Consider the following 16,456-nt stretch of genomic DNA (forward strand, 5'->3'; position numbering starts at 1 on the left):
GCTACACTGTGGGCGTTTAACCTGCGAAAATGCGACCCAATCACGGCTGGGAAATTCATGGTTTGGGTTGTTTCGCTGTTCCTTCCCGTTGGGGTCGGTCCTGATTGGAATTAGTACTCCGTAGTAAAATGGAGAAGAAAAATGCACACATGATTCAAAAGGTAAAAGTTAAGTAGGTACGTTGGTGGCGAGGATAGCAGCCCAGGGCGTGAGCTCCGTCAGCCTGGATTTGCATTCACTGGCAAGCTCCTGCCTACAAGGCAGTCGTAGTAATTCTGGATCATGTCTTCAGTTTGCCGTGTGGCTGCAATGCCATGAAAACAATCACTGCACAAATACAAATTCCCCTACCCTACAGAGATTGCGAGCCTTCGGTACCCACCTTTTCAAGGACGGTCCCACTATTATATTTGGCCGCCGAGAACCTGGACCCCCAGACCCCTCAAAAAACGCCTGCACATCCCTGTCGCTTTCCACGACGCTTGTGCTATTTAGGCCCGGAGCCAGGCCCGTCCGCCCTCCAAATGCAGTAATTTGCATGGGGTTGGCGGGGAATAACATGGTGTGTTGCCGAATTGATAAAAATTGAAACGCTGTTATCCTAGTCGACGACGCCAAACCATGCGATTTTGAGGAGACAAACAACATGGAGAAATGGGGTAAGATCTCCAACCCCAGAATATGGGTTGACTGGGGAAGCTTTTCATTGGAATTACTTTTTTAGGAGATAGACCAATCTACCAGGTACTTGCGTACATACTTGGCATCTTGGGTACTTTGGTACTTGTGCTTGTAACCTTCACCTTGCCTCCATTCGCTCGGCGTTGTTAAAAGCTCCATGATCTCCTCCCCTTTTCCAGACATGTTCACCATCGTCCTCATCCATTCCGTTGATCATTATCATCACCATGGGTGTTCCAGACATTGACAATCAGGCAGACGCCATCACCACGGTCAAGCCCGTGGTTGCTGTCGGCGATGGCAAAACCGCCAAAGCCGAGGGCTCCAAGGCCAAGGTCGTGCACAACGCCGAGTTCTTCGCCGCCGTGCAGGAAGCCAACATCCCCCGTTGGAGCAAGGAGTCCATCAAGCTCTACTTTGCCATCTTTGTCGCATTCTGCTGCGCTTGCGCCAATGGCTATGACGGCTCGCTCATGACCTCGATTCTCGACATGGACCACTTCCAGAGTGTCTTTGACACTGGCAAGACAGGTGTCAAAGTCTCGCTCATCTTTTCCATGTACACCGTTGGTAGCATCGTCGGTGCTCCGTTCGCTGTAAGTTCTTGATCCTTGAGACCTGAAGCACGTGCCGCACTCATCATACTGCGTAACATGAAGCTGACTGTCTGTTCCAGGCTGTTCTCACCGACAAGTATGGAAGAAGGAAGGGAATGTTCTGCGGCGGAGTTGTTATCATTCTCGGAATGATTATCATTGTAAGCGATTTTCTATTTGGCACGGCAGACGGTTTTTTTGGTGACATGTGATAGTCACATGGTACCCCTTTTCTCATACACATAGGTGTATTTATACTTACTGACCACGTCCTACCACATTTAGTCCACTTCTCGCACTGTTGCTCAGTTTGTGATAGGCAGGTTTGTCCTGGGATTCGGCAGTAGGTTCATCTATACCCCTATGCTGCCGCCAAACGCTAACATATACTCAGTTTCTATCATGACCATCGCCGCACCCGCGTACGCCGTCGAGATTGCCCCACCACACTGGCGTGGACGTGCAACGGGCTTGTACAACTGTGGCTGGTTTGGTGGTGTATGCAATCCTTTTCCTTGTTTCTTATTCCTGGAGTGATTCAATGACTATGTACTAAACAAATATCTGAATAGAGTATTCCCGCCGCGGCCGTGACCTTTGGCACCAACTCCATCAACTCTGATCTCTCATGGCAGCTGCCATTGATCTTTCAAGCATTTGCGTGCTTGATTGTCATGGTCGGAGTCTTCTTTATCCCTGAGTCCCCCAGATGGCTCATGACCCAAGGCCGAGAGAGTGAAGCGATTGACTTCCTCGTCAAGTACCATGGCAACAACAACCGCGAGTCTCGCATTGTGCTGCTCGAAGTCGAGGAGATGAGAGAGGGTATCAGACAGGATGGTATCGACAAGGTCTGGTGGGACTACCGTCCTCTGTTTTTTACTCACTCTGGCCGCTGGCGTATGGCCCAAGTCCTCATGATCAGCATTTTCGGCCAGTTCTCGGGCAATGGACTGGGATACTTCAACACCGTCATCTTCGAGAACATCGGAGTCAACACTGTATCGCAGCGTCTGGGTTACAACTTGCTCAACTCGGTCCTGTCGGCCATCGGTGCCCTGACAGCCGTGTGCTTTACCGACCGCATGCCCAGGAGGACCGTCCTGATCTACGGAACCATGGCTTGCTCCTTTGCCCTGGCCGTCAATTCGGGCCTTTCCGCTGCCCTCGACAACCAGGGGGAAAACGTTATTCTGTCCTATGCCCAGGGTGCTCTTGCCTCATATTTCCTGTTCAACATCATCTTCAGCTTTACCTACACGCCTCTCCAGGGTGCTATTCCCACGGAAGCTCTCGAGACGACCATTCGCGCCAAGGGTCTGGCTATGTCCGGTATCATCGTGTCAACCATCGGTTTTATCAACCAATTTTGCACACCTATTGCCTTGGGTAAGTTGTTTCTTTCTCATATATTCAGCACACATAAAATATGTATTAGTAACTGACATATCATACAGGGAACATCCAATACAGATACATCTTCATCTTTGTCGGATGGGATCTTTTTGAGGGTAAGTGGGTGATGACATGTGGTTTGTTTTGTGGTGCAGTACTAACAGTTGAAATTCTCACAGCCCTCATGTGGTACTTGTTTGGAGTCGAGTCCCAAGGCCGTACCCTGGAGCAGCTCGAATGGGTTTACAACCAGCCCAATCCAGTCAAGGCATCACTCAAGGTGGACAAGGTCGTGGTGCAGTCAGATGGAAAAGTCACCGAGAAGATTGCAGATACAGACAGCGCTTGAGAGTAAGGAGGTCGTTTGTTGTCACCACTCTCCACTTTATATCCCATATTCCCCCGGCATCCTCTTCAGCTGTCGTTTTGCTCTATCGCTTCTATACCCGCGGCTTAATAAACTTTGTGACGCGGTATTCTAGGTGGCGATGGTGATTGTTTAGTTGTAGGCAAGTGCTCGTATGTGAAGTTGTGATTACGCCAATACTAACAATGGGAAGGCGACGAGTTTGGCAGGTATTCAACGAAAAAGACTGATAGGAGCCGGATAAGCAAGCCAATACCTTCTGCGTATTCCAACACTCTATTTTCTGCCCTATGAAGAGGTAGATTGGTGTCAATTCTTTTTTCCGTGTCGCAACGTTGCGTGGCCCTTGTATGCCCGAACCGCCACTATCATTGAAGCCAAGGTCAAGTGGGGCAAATGCCTGGGTTCAGGTAGACCCACCTGCCGGATGAGGTACCTATACAGGGGCTCGCAACTATCAAACAGGCCTCTGGAGTATCCGAGGCCAACCTTGATCTAGTCCAACGGGCTATACACCTAGCTGAGGGGACTCACATATTGGCGGGTTTGACCATACTTTAGGCACGCGTTAGGTGAGTTACCTCGACAAACAGCCTTGAAAAAACAGCGACTGAGCCCACTTGACACTCGCTCAGTTTTCGAGGCTTGTAGAAGAAGATGGATCCAGATTTTGGTCCCAACAATTTGCGGCCACTTGACTCTGTGCTGCCTGTCATTTTCCTTTTTTTCGCTTCCTTCTACCCACGTCAATCGTCCTTAGCACCAAACTTAGGTCGGATCTGGCTATCTGCATGGCTTCAATCACGGACGTGCCCTTTTTCTTTTCCATCCTTACGTCCCATCAAGTGGTTACCTCTCTCCTACGGTAATGTTTACACAGCTCGGTCTTGAGCCGTGTGGGATCATTCTCCCCTCCATCGCGAAAGCTTACGTCTGTTGTTCCTTGCCCGCCTGCTTTGCCAACATGGACTACACCGCGGACCGGGGGCGGCGTCTGGAAACTTCAGGGACAGGGGATGATGCCTTCTTGGATGCTTCAGCATGGAGTTGTATTGGAGACTGGACGGGCCTACGTACCCTTCTATGAGCCAAACTGCGACATTGTCCGGATAGTCTCAAACAAGGATTTGCTGATGGGCAGAGGATCTCGACAATCAATGACTGCACGATATGGAAATCACTCCGTAAATAGCCCGAGTCATCCGCGTATCACAGATTCTGAGTTGAAACAGCAACATTACATTTGTTTGCTGAGGCTACTTCCGCTCGCCACCTTGCTGTTCTTGACACATTGGCCAAAGTTTGAGCGCTTTCCAGGTAGCCGCTAAGAATCCCGGCCGTGATGGTATCAAGGAAGCCCATGCTAAGACATTTTCGCTGTTGATCAGCTGGGTCGAGTCATCGAGAATTCTGTTCAGATGAACGATCAAATAGCCATGTAGCTCAACTACGTACCAGACACAGCCAGTATTCCTGCTGTTTCCGACTCTAACCCAACAATGCCAGGCATGGCTTAACAACCGTTTCCCAAACAAAAAAGAAAAAAAAACACCTGCACTGACAAAGTGGCGAGGATGTGCATTTCGCACCACTATCATCGTTGGAAAGCCACGCCACAGCATCCTCATACAGAGGAACCTCCATCCCCGATTCGGAAGTCTTCTATGCCAATAGAGGACTTACGAAACTTTCGGGAAGTCATTCTCAAAACCTCGCCCCAGAAACCTCTGGGTGGGTGTTCTACAACCCGCAGCGAACCTCGAATGCCACATAACATGGCCGGTACTCGAGATAGTTTATTCGTTCTCCCGAAACACTCGCCAAGCCCAACAAATAGGCGTTAAGATTCCTTCGCGGCTCTCTACCACCACTTCAGGGGGATATAATCCCGCCGATCAGGGTGGTCAGCAGGGCGAAAGTCGTGCTTGTCTGGGTCTTTCCACGACGGTCCAGGTGGAATGGACAACAGAAGAGGAGGCCAAGCCAGATGTGCCTCATACGCCTGTAAAGACTTCAGCGCCAATGCTTAGGGCTGGTCTGGTCGATTTGGCCAGACCTGGTTCTACAAATGTCTGTATTGCACCTGGCAGAGCCACGTCTCGATCTCCAACTGCGTTTGGTTCACCAATAGATCTATGGGAGGCTTGAACGAGAAGCGCATGCGGATATACGGCAGTGGGCGCACTCGGACGAGTCGGGCAAGCAACTTCAAATGGAAACAGTCTTCCAACCTCGGTAGGGTGAGGTCTCTAAGCCCACTACACCACAGCTCACTAACATTTTCAGAGACAGAAGAGCAGCAAGCTAGACAGAAACGTCAAGATCCCTCAAGGTTCAGGTCTTTGATCGGTACCAGTGAGAAACTGCCGTGTTACTCCTTTCATGGTATTTTCTGTGGGATCAAACACAATGGCACTGATTGATCCAAATCTTTTCATTTCGTATCATGCATTAACTCATAAACTTTCAGTGTGGTAATATTCATCTCCAGCTCTTTTTCTCGTCGGTCCTTTCGGCACACACTTCTCAGCACAAGCCAGAACCTCTATTACAGACGGACTTTTATTTGCGAATTTCAACGGCTTGCAACTGGACAAACCGTTGTTCCTTCTCTTTTGAATCTTTTTCTGCATCTTTGTCCCACCGCACAGAGAGTTTCTTAGGTAGGACAGGTACCCAGAGAGCCTGGGAGGTGGTCTCACTGTCTGGGAGGTCGGCGCTCGACTTTTTCTATGTTTGATCATATCTGTTGCTCGAGACCCGAATCTGCACACTCCTCGGCATGGGCCAAAGGGCCCACCATCAGGAATTTTGATTTTGATGTTGCGAGTTGGTGGTTGACATACGGCGGGGTTGTTTTGGGGAACTAAGTAAGGTAGGAAGTGACTTTTCTTTTTCTCAAATTTTGGTCTTCACGATATGATGTTATGAGACCAGGAAGTAAATCTGATTTATCGTTCGCAATGGCCTTTTAGCGGTAGATTTCCAGGCACCTAGTCGGCAAGATACTACTACTCCATGTAGAAGTATCTCTACCGGTAACGGCCTCCACTATGCAACAGTCTCCTTCTGCTCCGTTGATGGCGGCGTGACTGCCCTCTTGTCCTCGACGTCGAACTCGCTACGCTCAACGCTACGCGCAGAGTTGCGTATGTTGTGTGTTTTCCAGGCCGGGGTACCGATGAAGCGGATGGCGCCGGGCTTGGTGTCGTCAAACATCTCGGAAACTTCTTCAAGGGGTTTGTTGGCCGTCTCGGGAAACAAGAAAAACACATGGATGAACATGGTGGCGCAGAAGACGGCGAAGATGACATAGGTGCGCCATGTGATGTTGGCGAATGCGCTGTTGGATGAAGGTTTCGGGTTAGGAAATCGTGGTTCAAAATTGCGGGAGAGTCGCAGCAAAAAAACAAAAAAAAAACTCCGGAAGGGGTACTTACGGTGGCACAAAGTATGCCAAGGCAAAGTTGAAAGTCCAGTTGCTTGCGGTAGCAAGGGAGACAGCCTTGCCTCTGAGTCGTAGAGGGTAGAGCTCAGGGGGGTAGGCCCAAGAGGTCGGGCCCCAGGTGCAGGCGAACGAAGCGACGAACAGGTATGTTGAGGCAATGACAGCCTTGGCAGGGGCGCCCTCAATCTTCATGGACATGGAAGCCGAGGTAAAGTTGTCCTCGGGTCGCGGAGGACGACTGTAGGTGGCGAATAAACCGGCGTTGATGCATAGCCATAAACACATGAGAGCAGCGCCGACCAGTAATGTCGGACGACGACCCCAGCTGTCCATCCAGATGAGGGCTGGCACGGTCATGACGACGTTGATGATGAACTGAATACCGCTGGGCAAGAGGACATCACTCCCGAGACCGGCCATGGTGAAAACGTAGGTGATGTAGTACATCATGACATTCATTCCAGTCTAAGCAGGATACGTGTTAGCGATCAGCAATAGTAATTGTGGAAGAATAGGGCACGGGAAAAGATAGGTGCATACCAATTGGCTCCAAACCTGGGTGGCAACTCCAATGCTGGTCCGGATGATCATGTTGGGACGGAAAAGTTCAAGATACGAGACATCGGCGTTGGCGCGCTCAAACTCGACCACTTCCCGGATTTCAGCCATCTCCTTTACGACAAAGGGAGCGTTATTGTCACCATTGCCGTGTGTGCGAGCGAGCACAGCCAGCGTCTCTTCCCATCGGTCATGCTTGGCCAGCCATCGAGGAGACTCGGGAAGGAAAATGAGCCCGACGCCCAGGAGAACGGCAGGGAGAGCCTGGATACCCCATGGCAGACGGAAAGCAGCCTCGGACTTGATGAAAGAGGAGCCGTAGCAGATAACTGAAAGGGAAGTAAAATGGATTGTTAGCTGGAGCCGCCTAGACCCACTTCTGTATTATTACTGGGGGCAACTTACAAAACATGATGGCGATACCCCCTAATATGTTGTTCATCATTGTCAGTCACCACATAACCACCAAAACACCAAGTCTAACATCATGGGTGGGGATTCGTACACGTCACGGCCCACTGCTGCATCCCTATCAAGCGTCCGCGAACCGATGGCTTGGCGATCTCAGAGATGTAGACGGGGACCTGGGCAGAGCAGATACCAACGGAGAAGCCGTTGATGACACGGCCAATGGCCAACATGGGCACATTGACTGAAGCTGCCGTAATGATGGATCCAACACACCAGATGGCAGCACCAATCTGGATAGTTGGCTTGCGTCCAAAGTGACTAGATAGATGAACCTAGTCAGTATATATTCTGATGCCCTCAAATCCGTCAACATGTTCACTTACTCAGAAAGGAAACCAGAGACCATAGCGCCAATTAGAGAGCCACCAGGCATTGCGGCCACGATACCTCCCTGGACATCCTCATGCAGTCCTTTGCAGGAACCATTCTCGTTGAATCCCTAAACCATGGTCCTGGGTCAGCTTCCGGGAGAGATGATATGTGCTTGTTATCTGATGCCTCGGGCGCAAACTTACAAGCTCGTTAAAGCGGCACAGATATGGTTGAGTCGATATGATAGCGCTCATGGACGAAATGTCGAAACCGAAGAGCGCACCGCCGATCACCGATATGGCGGCGATGAGGTAAATGTTTCCCTGAATAGGACAAAGTGAATTGTGTCAGCAAAGAGCAGTAGCGTCTTAGGAAATGAGTAGTGTGTGACTATCACAGTAGCCCAAGCTTGCTTGTTTGTTGACTTACCACAACATACATTTTGGCTGGTTTGATATCTTACAGCCTTGAATGCGATGAGTGCTCCTGCAAAGAAACTTGGCAAAGAAACAAACACTTAGGTCGCGCAGCACTGTCACGATGTGGCGGTCGCGTTATTATACCTTGGCTTAAACACTAGATCAGACCTTGTACAGGGATCGACATTAGACGGCTGTGGGGTCTGGGAAAATATTTCCCATATTGTCAACGTAGTCCGGGGTAAGCATGTGGAGTTTTGTTTTACCCCTCGGGCTCCCGCTGGCGTGTTTACGGAGTAAATAAGTACCTTGCTAGAGCGGTCATGGGTAGATAGATGGATTGGTTAGCACAACCCATAACTTGCGCGTTGTACACTACGGCAGTATGATGACAATGGACTGGATACATATCATATGCAACGTAACACCTTTCCTTTCCTAGATGCTGCCTAGGGTCATCCCAAGTCAAGTTTGTTCTGCGCAGGCTTCCACTTGGCTGAACTTGCACAAGGGCCGAGTGGAACCTAAACTTGCAACAAGGATCTTGACTTTTACAAGTCCTCAGTGGCGAGCTTATAATTTCTGTCACCTTCCTGTAGAATTTCAAGGTTGGTAGGTATGCATAACAGCAGACTATTTCTGCGAACATGGCTTCGTATTTAGCGTATACAGCTGAATACATCCTTGACTTGAAAGCAATATTTTCTTTATTGAGATCTAGCCGTATCTGATTTAAAGCCGTGAGAATCAAAACGAGGCTTCCGAGGGCGGGAATTTTAGTAAGAAAAAACAACACAAAAGCAAGTAATTGCACCCGCACAGTCAGGTACCTGCAATGTTCGATTCGAGAATCAGTGGAAGCTGGGGCAAGACACAATCTGACCGTTGACCTCTCCTCGGACTTTCCAGGTAAAACCACGCAGTCGTACCAACGGTTGACCTCTCAGTGTGGAAACATGACTGAAGATCTTCGGAGCCTGCTCGGCGCAATACCGTGGTACATATGCAGAAGTTTGCAGATTCGATGTCGTTGGATTTGATTCCTGTTTTTGGGAATTGCTGTGCGGGGCCAATGTTCCAAGCTTAGTGTCCATCGGCCCGCAACAAGGTTGCCGGCTAGGCCGAATCTTGGCTTTCCTTATTGACGGTAAGGCAGTACTACTCTGTACAAAATGCACTGCAAACAGAACGTCATCGACATGGAGTGCAGATGGCCGTCCATTAGCTGCGCGCAGGGTCCAAGGGATTTACTCACTAGTCGGGTGCTAACCGTGATGAATGGCACCCATAACATTTTAGCCGAAGGTTGTTTGCTGACCCGCCGTTTTGCGCCTCAACTCTGCCTACTACGTACATGGGTACCTGTACACTATAATAGAGAACTTGTGCAGAACAATGGGGAATCTTCAAGCAGTGGAGCTATCCTGAGCTGTGCGATGACGTAATTTGAATACTGCAGCCCACTGTGATGAAAAAGGGGAAAACCCACTGCAGTGAAGAAAAAAAAAAGAGAAGAGAACGTGACGGATTGAAAACTGTCAAATGTTTCGGGCCGGCTATGAGTGTGGGTCGAGAACCGAGGAGCCACCGAGATTGAAGAACTATTGAATACCACACATCCTATATTTCAGTTCTACAGGTTGGTGCATGGGCTTCCAATGAGCCCTACTGAGGCAATTCGAGGCAACTTACGTAGAGGTAGACAGTATGGAACCTAGACTAGACCAAGGAAGGTACCTAGGTACCTAGACAAGGTACCTAGACAGGATGTGACTACATACCCTACCTAACTGTCTTAGTTACTGGTGGGATGATGGAATTTGAGATTGGTGGACTCCAGTCGGAAAAGTCAGCGCAGAGACAGACCAGTGAGAAATATGGGTCTCACGTGAATTCGCGTCTGAACCCCACCAACGAACGCGGCCGGGTCTTTTCAATTCCCGGCAGCCACGCTCCTATACGGAGGCTTCCATCATGAATGTGTTTCTACTCATCCTTTAATACCGATAATATTAATGCTGCGCATACTGTTTCCCCGCCCAATACCTACTGGTATCGTCTGGAAAAGCTTGCAACTTGGTTTACCACAAGAACTGGTCCAACGACACAACCAAACGAGAGTGTGGACGATGTCTTCACCTGGGAAGCGACGGGCAAGCAATGCCGCCATCTCCCCACCACCTATCAAACGAAAAGCGCAGACAACAATCACCAGTCAGTGCCACAGAAAGCCCGGCCTTCAAGACCTTGGAATGGTCCGAGAACTTGGAAACTGACAACAATGTTGCCTCAGAAACTGCCGTCGCCTCTTTCTTCACTCCAACTTCCCAAAAGCCCAAGGAACGAACAATCTGGAATGAGCGCATCCCACCAAACAATGGAAAGGACAACAATGACGCTCGCGCAACTCTCCTAGTTGCACAATACAGCCCTGAAAACTACCAGACCGAGCCACCATCGAAGAGGAGAAAAGTTGCGGCATTCGATCTGGATGGCACTATCATACGAACAGCGTCCGGCAAGAAGCATGCCGACGGACCTGGCGACTGGCAGTGGTGGGACCCATGCGTGCCACTTAAACTCAAGAGCTTATACCATGAAGACGGGTACGCAAGCTCTCTATTCTATGAGCTTTGACCTGGCACCATGACATAAAACTTTGCTGACAAGTATTGACTTTCCAGCTACCGTGTCGTCATTTTCTCGAACCAAGGAGGCCTCACGCTTCACCCCGATCCCAAGTCTAAGGGGCCAAAAAATACCAAACGGACCGATCAGTTCAAAGTCAAGGTCAATTCCATCTTGTCAAAACTCGACATCCCCATCACTCTCTACGCTGCGACGGCAAAGGACATCTTTCGCAAGCCACGACCCGGCATGTGGGATGAGATGCTCGACGACTATGACCTGAAAGGGACCGGAGCCACACCAGACATGGAACACAGTTTCTTCGTTGGAGATGCGGGCGGCCGGACAGCGCAGTTGGTTTCTGCAAGCGCCGTGACTGCGAACGCGGCCATCAAGAGTAAAGGCAAGAGTCGAGCGGGACCAGCGGCTTTACCCAAGGACTTTAGCTGCTCAGATCGCAATCTGGCCCATAACATAGGAATAGACTTCAAGACTCCAGAGGAGTACTTTTTGGGAGAGGAACCCCGGGATTTTGTCCGTGATTTCGACCTCGCCAGCCACCCATTCCTAGATCACGACGGAGAGCACAAGGCGCTTATAGAGCGGAAGAATGACAAGGACATTATCCTTTTCTGTGGGCCTCCAGGCGCAGGAAAGAGCACATTCTACTGGAAATACTTGAAGCCGCTTGGGTACGGGAGGGTTAACCAAGACACGCTGAAAACGTATGTTTTCCAACTGCCAGTCCTGAGTGGTGCCAGGCTAACCAATCTCAATATAGCAAAGAAAAGTGCTTGAGCGCTGCTGCCGAGATGCTCAAGGATAAAGTCTCGGTCGCCGTTGGTATGTCATCCTTGGTCGGTGGTGGCTCACTTATGCAACTGACTAACATCCCAAATCTCGTAGATAATACAAATCCTGATCCAGACACCAGGGCACAATGGGTCGCTCTCGCTAAGAAACATGGTGTTCCTATACGCTGTGTGTGGTTCAAGACACCGCTGTCATTGGCTCAACACAATGACGCCGTCCGGTCTATGAACGATACAGTGAGTTACCGGCCCCTTAGTACGCTACTACTTACTTTGCCAGGCGCATACTGATATTCTTCTTTAGATGAACCCCGAATCACGAGCTGGACTTCCCGCTCTAGCTTTCAATAGCTTCAACTCGAGACTCAAGGAACCAAAGGTCGGCGAGGGTTTCCAGGACGTAGTCGAGATTGATTTTACCTTTAGGGGTACGAAAGAAGAATACGACCTGTGGGGGAAATATTGGCTCTAAACGAACACGACTTCTGACAAGCAATGAGCCAAGCACTTAAATGTTCAGAATAACTTGGCAAATATTACATGCGTTGAGGACTGATCTCCCCTGCCAAGGAGCCAAGTCGGTTCTTGACGATTGAGCCCCGGATACTACATTTCCTCCAATATTTGACCTGCCCAGACCTGCCAGGATACTTTAAAACATCCACCGGCACTAAAGACTCGAGATTTTACTCCATCAACATACTCCAGAGATTCATCCTTCGCTCCAAGATCGATAAGCACCACCACATCTCCACCACTATTTAGATCGTTACGCAGCAGCAGTCGAATGGAAGCGGGCATGGTATGCAGAAACAGAAACGACCCGGACAGCAACCGCCGCGACCGTTGTCACCGCCTCTGAGGCCCACTTCGGCTTCATCTCCACTGCTGCGAGTTGAGTCTGGATTCGCCCGAGAAGCGCCCGCCTGTGGACGAACATCTGCATGTCCTATGGATTAGCATCAATTTCGCAAGTTTCAGGAAACCGCCTCCTGAAGGCAAAGGTCTGAGATAGAACATCATACCCATCGTCTCCAGTAGAACTGGCTGCTCTTTGACCAGTACAGCCGCCGATGGAGTTTGCAGCGGCATGTTGTTCTTTTCGTCGATGTTTTGCGACATTTTGCGCTTAGCTTGATTAGGAGTTTTCCTTGGTGATTTTTGGGGCGGGGCTTCAATCAGTTCTGTGTTGGCTCAAGAAAGCTTGGGGGTTGGCCAAGGTAGAGAATTGCAGCCAGTGTCGATACCTTGGCAGCTCTCGTGTTATGCCAACATGCCAAAGGCTACAATGACGTAATCTAGGTCCCTGCGAAACTGCTGATCTGCCCTTGTTGTCCAACATCACGTGTTATGTGCTTCAAGAATCGAATGGTAATAGGCATCCTTGCATCATCCATCCATGACACCCAATCAAATCGACACCGCCGCTAAGGTAGAGGGATATCAGTGTTGCACATTTACTTTTGGACGCGACGAACATTTGGAGAGAACGCTCCGGCTGCCTAGGTACCTAGGTGCCTATCTTGATGTCACATGAATGTGACAATGCGCTGGGGACATTCGGTATTGCCAGGAACAGCAGGTCATAATGGATCCAGCTGGACTTAGGCGACCTAGGCCCCACCAACTATTGAGGAAGGACTGAACAGGGCCCCTGGCTACAGTGGAGTGCAAGATCTTCTGGTATATCCTATCCAACCATATTGTCATTATGCAGCTCTGCTGGGGCTACGCTACAGTGGTACAATTCACATTAGGGCGCAATCACTACCGAGTGCACCAAAAATTTCGAGCTTACGCGGCTTGGCAGGGGCTTCCGGCAGTGGCATCGCACACACTTGCATTTTCTTTGTGGCATGGCCTATCATTGACCACAACATCCGGCACCTGTAAGCATTTTAACGAGGTTTGAGCTGTGCTTGACTCCCGCATCGATACAGGGCAGGGTGTTTCTGTCCGGAGAATTTGGCTTAGACAACTACTATGGATTACCACGGGTATCATTCTAGGATGCTTGCAATATGAAGGTACGAGGTATATACTCTTGCGTTTCTCGTGTTCTCGTTTACACAAGCTATATGCGCCGCAACAAGATCATGTTGATCTTGTATGGGCTGTTCTGATCAAATACGATTTATAAATATGTACAAAGAAGTGTTCAAATATGTCGGTAATGAAAAGCGAATGTTCTGATGAGCAAAAGCAAAATGGCCCCCTGTACTGTAGGGTGCTCTACGTGCTCTGGTAGTGGGCAACGTAGAAAACCTCCATCATCTGTCCCCATCCTTCGAGAGTGTTGCTGTTTGGGTATCCGGGCCCTGTTTGGTAATGGTCAGCTCCGTGTTCCTCGTCGAGCAAAGCGAGTGAACAAGAGATAATGCGATGGCTTGTAACTTACAGTCGCCGCCCACAGCCACGTTCAGAATGATGTAGAGCGGGCTCCTGGCCAGGCTGGTCCAGACGCGTTCGTTGCCAATCCTGTTTCCAGTGATTTGATGAAACTGACGTCCATCCTGTGCGGAGATTTGTAATTAGTATCACTCTTTTTTTTTTTTTCTTGTGCCCTTTTGCTCAGAAAAGCCCTGCAACACAAGCAATACACAAGACTCACCAAAAACCAGGTAATCGTCTCATCCTGCCACCTGCTAGCCCTCCTATCAATCTCAAGCCTCCAGGTGTGCGTATCCTGGTTGGCCAGCGTCACGGCCGCACCTATCCCCGACGGCTCGTTGCATGCACCGCCGGGGTAGACGTCGCAGTGGGTGGTACCGTGGCCGGTGAGGATGCCGTTGACCGTCTCCATGATGTCGAGCTCACCGCAGGCGGGCCAGGCGGTGCCGTGGCGCATCGAGTCCCCCAGCATCCAAAACGCCGGCCAGATCCCCTGCTTGTTGCCGATGGAGTTTGGGCCGAACCGGAGCTGGGCCTCGACGCGCGTCACGCGGCCCGACGGAGGCGTCAGCACGTATTTGGACTCGGCGCGGCCCGAAGACCAGCCGCCGCGGGCCGAGGAGTCGCGCCACGGTATGAGTTGCAGAGACTGCCCGCCCGAGAGCTGGATGTTGCGCGCAGAGCGCCGGTACGTCTGCAGCTCGTTGTTGACCCCGATGTCGCGGTCGATGATGTTCCATTTGCCCTCGTCGGGGAGGATGCCCGAGGTTCTGTGTGATGGTTTGGTTGGTTAGTTTTGGAGTCTATTGGGATGTAGTCATATCTATATAATTGGGGGTGGTAATGCAAAACACAAAGGTGTGTTGTGACAGTGAGGTGGGTCGGGAATATCAAGGTTATAGTTATACTAAAAAGGCAGACGGCTCTACTTACCCCATAAAGTTGTCCTGCCAGATACGGGTGAATCCCGCATACCCTGGAGCATCAGTCGCTACGGCCAGGGCCGGGACGAGGAGGGAGAGAATGGCTTTGGAGATCTGCATTCTAGGCAAATTGAAGTAGTGATCGTCGATATAAAAGAATGTGTAAGTCGATCCTGTAAGTTTAGGGGGACAAAGGCCAGATGAACAAAAAGTCAATAATTGACCGAGTGTCAAGTGAACTTGATATACAAAAGGAGTGTAGAGGGCAACGAGGCCAAAGCAATGCGGAAAGGAGCGGCTTGTCGAGAGAACGATGGTCGAAGAAGCTGTCGGGACTCAAATCTCATCATGGGACGACGGGCCAGCCGCGCAACTTATAAGGGAGGATGAGTATAATGTCTCTGGGCCAAACTTTGGTCTCGCTACTGGATCAGATCTCCATCAGTCTGGCTTACCAGCCCAAAACAAAAATCAACCGCCAAGTTCTAGACCCGAAAGGAGGGTAATATGACAAGATGTTAAGGGTGTCTAGGATTAGAGGCCAAGCAAGGGATGGGAAAGAGGGTGTTCTCGAACTAGGATAGAACAGAAACAGAAGAAACAAAGACAAGCTGTAGAAAACGACTGTATTTGGCTTGGGATTGGTCCACCATGGGTAATTTTAGGGGGTGTTTATCGCATTGGCACCCTCCCACATTTCGTCGGTCTTCATTCGGTACCTGCATTCGCTACCACGGCAAATCTTGTACACTTTGATGAGAAAGGAAGGAATAAAAGATCAAACCAGGGGGGGTTTAGACATCAGAAGGAAGCCAGAGAGCGGATTAGTCCTAGTATATGCAATGCACGGCCAGTGGTGTTGTAGTAAGCTCACGCATCTGACCAAAAAAAAGATGGAACGGCATAACAAAAATAAGAGTACATAGCAGCCCAGCCCATGTATGCGGTATATTGGACTATTCGTCCAAGCCATGCTTTAAAGTGTCACTTTGAAATCGTCGCTGCGGCTGCGCTGCCATGTCTTCAGCCCAGGAAAACGGTAATCTTTCATCTAGTCTTGACAGCCAAAGCCGGGATTTTCGCAGATCACGGACAATAACCTGTACTCTTTCTTTTTTGGTTCTTGCGTGATAATTTTTTTTTCTTTCTCTTGAACACAGTCAGTATAATATTACCGGAACAGCTGATGGGATGAACTTGGACGAATGGGCGTCGTAATCCAGGGGTTTGTCTCATGGAGCGCCCATCGGGAAAGGGGAAAGGGCGTTGTGTTTCGACCGTTTCTGCATCATGATTGGACGAATCAAGATTAACACCCTGTCAAAGTATGAAACATTTCTCTCTCGCTGGGAACACTTTTTTTTTCGCCATCTGATGTGGGAGAAAACGTTCCGTCGGGACCAGAAGTAAAATTTGACCTCTCAAAAAGCAAACGCAGAATAAAAAAAGAAACCC

At 49.8% G+C, this 16,456-nt stretch overlaps 5 protein-coding genes across 5 annotated transcripts; 3 read left to right on the forward strand and 2 right to left on the reverse strand.

Annotated features, from left to right (window-relative positions):
- Positions 1-843: 843 nt before the first annotated feature.
- Positions 844-3,396, forward strand: PgNI_11934 (uncharacterized protein). The gene is made up of 6 exons (XM_031131892.1): positions 844-1,277; positions 1,358-1,438; positions 1,563-1,775; positions 1,850-2,666; positions 2,735-2,788; positions 2,852-3,396. The coding sequence occupies exons 1-6, from the start codon at positions 909-911 to the stop codon at positions 3,019-3,021; spliced, it is 1,704 nt and encodes a 567-aa protein (XP_030977145.1). The 5' UTR covers positions 844-908; the 3' UTR covers positions 3,022-3,396.
- A 1,418-nt stretch (positions 3,397-4,814) lies between these two features.
- On the forward strand, positions 4,815-5,385 carry PgNI_11935 (uncharacterized protein; the record flags this gene model as incomplete). Its single annotated transcript, XM_031131893.1, has 4 exons — positions 4,815-4,821; positions 4,877-5,109; positions 5,130-5,279; positions 5,326-5,385. The coding sequence occupies 4 exons, from the start codon at positions 4,815-4,817 to the stop codon at positions 5,383-5,385; spliced, it is 450 nt and encodes a 149-aa protein (XP_030977144.1).
- A 705-nt stretch (positions 5,386-6,090) lies between these two features.
- PgNI_11936 (uncharacterized protein) lies at positions 6,091-8,269 on the reverse strand (the record flags this gene model as incomplete). Its single annotated transcript, XM_031131894.1, has 8 exons — positions 6,091-6,382; positions 6,480-6,952; positions 7,028-7,374; positions 7,451-7,471; positions 7,551-7,774; positions 7,840-7,955; positions 8,032-8,151; positions 8,258-8,269. The coding sequence occupies 8 exons, from the start codon at positions 8,267-8,269 to the stop codon at positions 6,091-6,093; spliced, it is 1,605 nt and encodes a 534-aa protein (XP_030977147.1).
- A 1,988-nt stretch (positions 8,270-10,257) lies between these two features.
- On the forward strand, positions 10,258-13,103 carry PgNI_11937 (uncharacterized protein). The gene is given in 7 exon segments (XM_031131895.1): positions 10,258-10,461; positions 10,475-10,853; positions 10,932-11,600; positions 11,657-11,718; positions 11,782-11,924; positions 11,992-12,633; positions 12,717-13,103. 6 exon segments carry the CDS (start codon positions 10,263-10,265, stop codon positions 12,157-12,159), a joined length of 1,620 nt encoding a protein of 539 aa, XP_030977146.1. The 5' UTR covers positions 10,258-10,262; the 3' UTR covers positions 12,160-12,633; positions 12,717-13,103.
- Positions 13,104-13,731: 628 nt separating this feature from the next.
- On the reverse strand, positions 13,732-16,145 carry PgNI_11938 (uncharacterized protein). The gene is made up of 4 exons (XM_031131896.1): positions 15,012-16,145; positions 14,299-14,848; positions 14,086-14,200; positions 13,732-14,005 (listed from the first exon to the last, which is right to left on the reverse strand). The coding sequence occupies exons 1-4, from the start codon at positions 15,119-15,121 to the stop codon at positions 13,920-13,922; spliced, it is 861 nt and encodes a 286-aa protein (XP_030977149.1). The 5' UTR covers positions 15,122-16,145; the 3' UTR covers positions 13,732-13,919.
- Positions 16,146-16,456: the final 311 nt, after the last annotated feature.

The sequence above is a fragment of the Pyricularia grisea genome, assembly GCF_004355905.1.
Source record: "Pyricularia grisea strain NI907 chromosome Unknown Pyricularia_grisea_NI907_Scaffold_8, whole genome shotgun sequence".
Lineage (NCBI taxonomy): Eukaryota > Fungi > Ascomycota > Sordariomycetes > Magnaporthales > Pyriculariaceae > Pyricularia > Pyricularia grisea.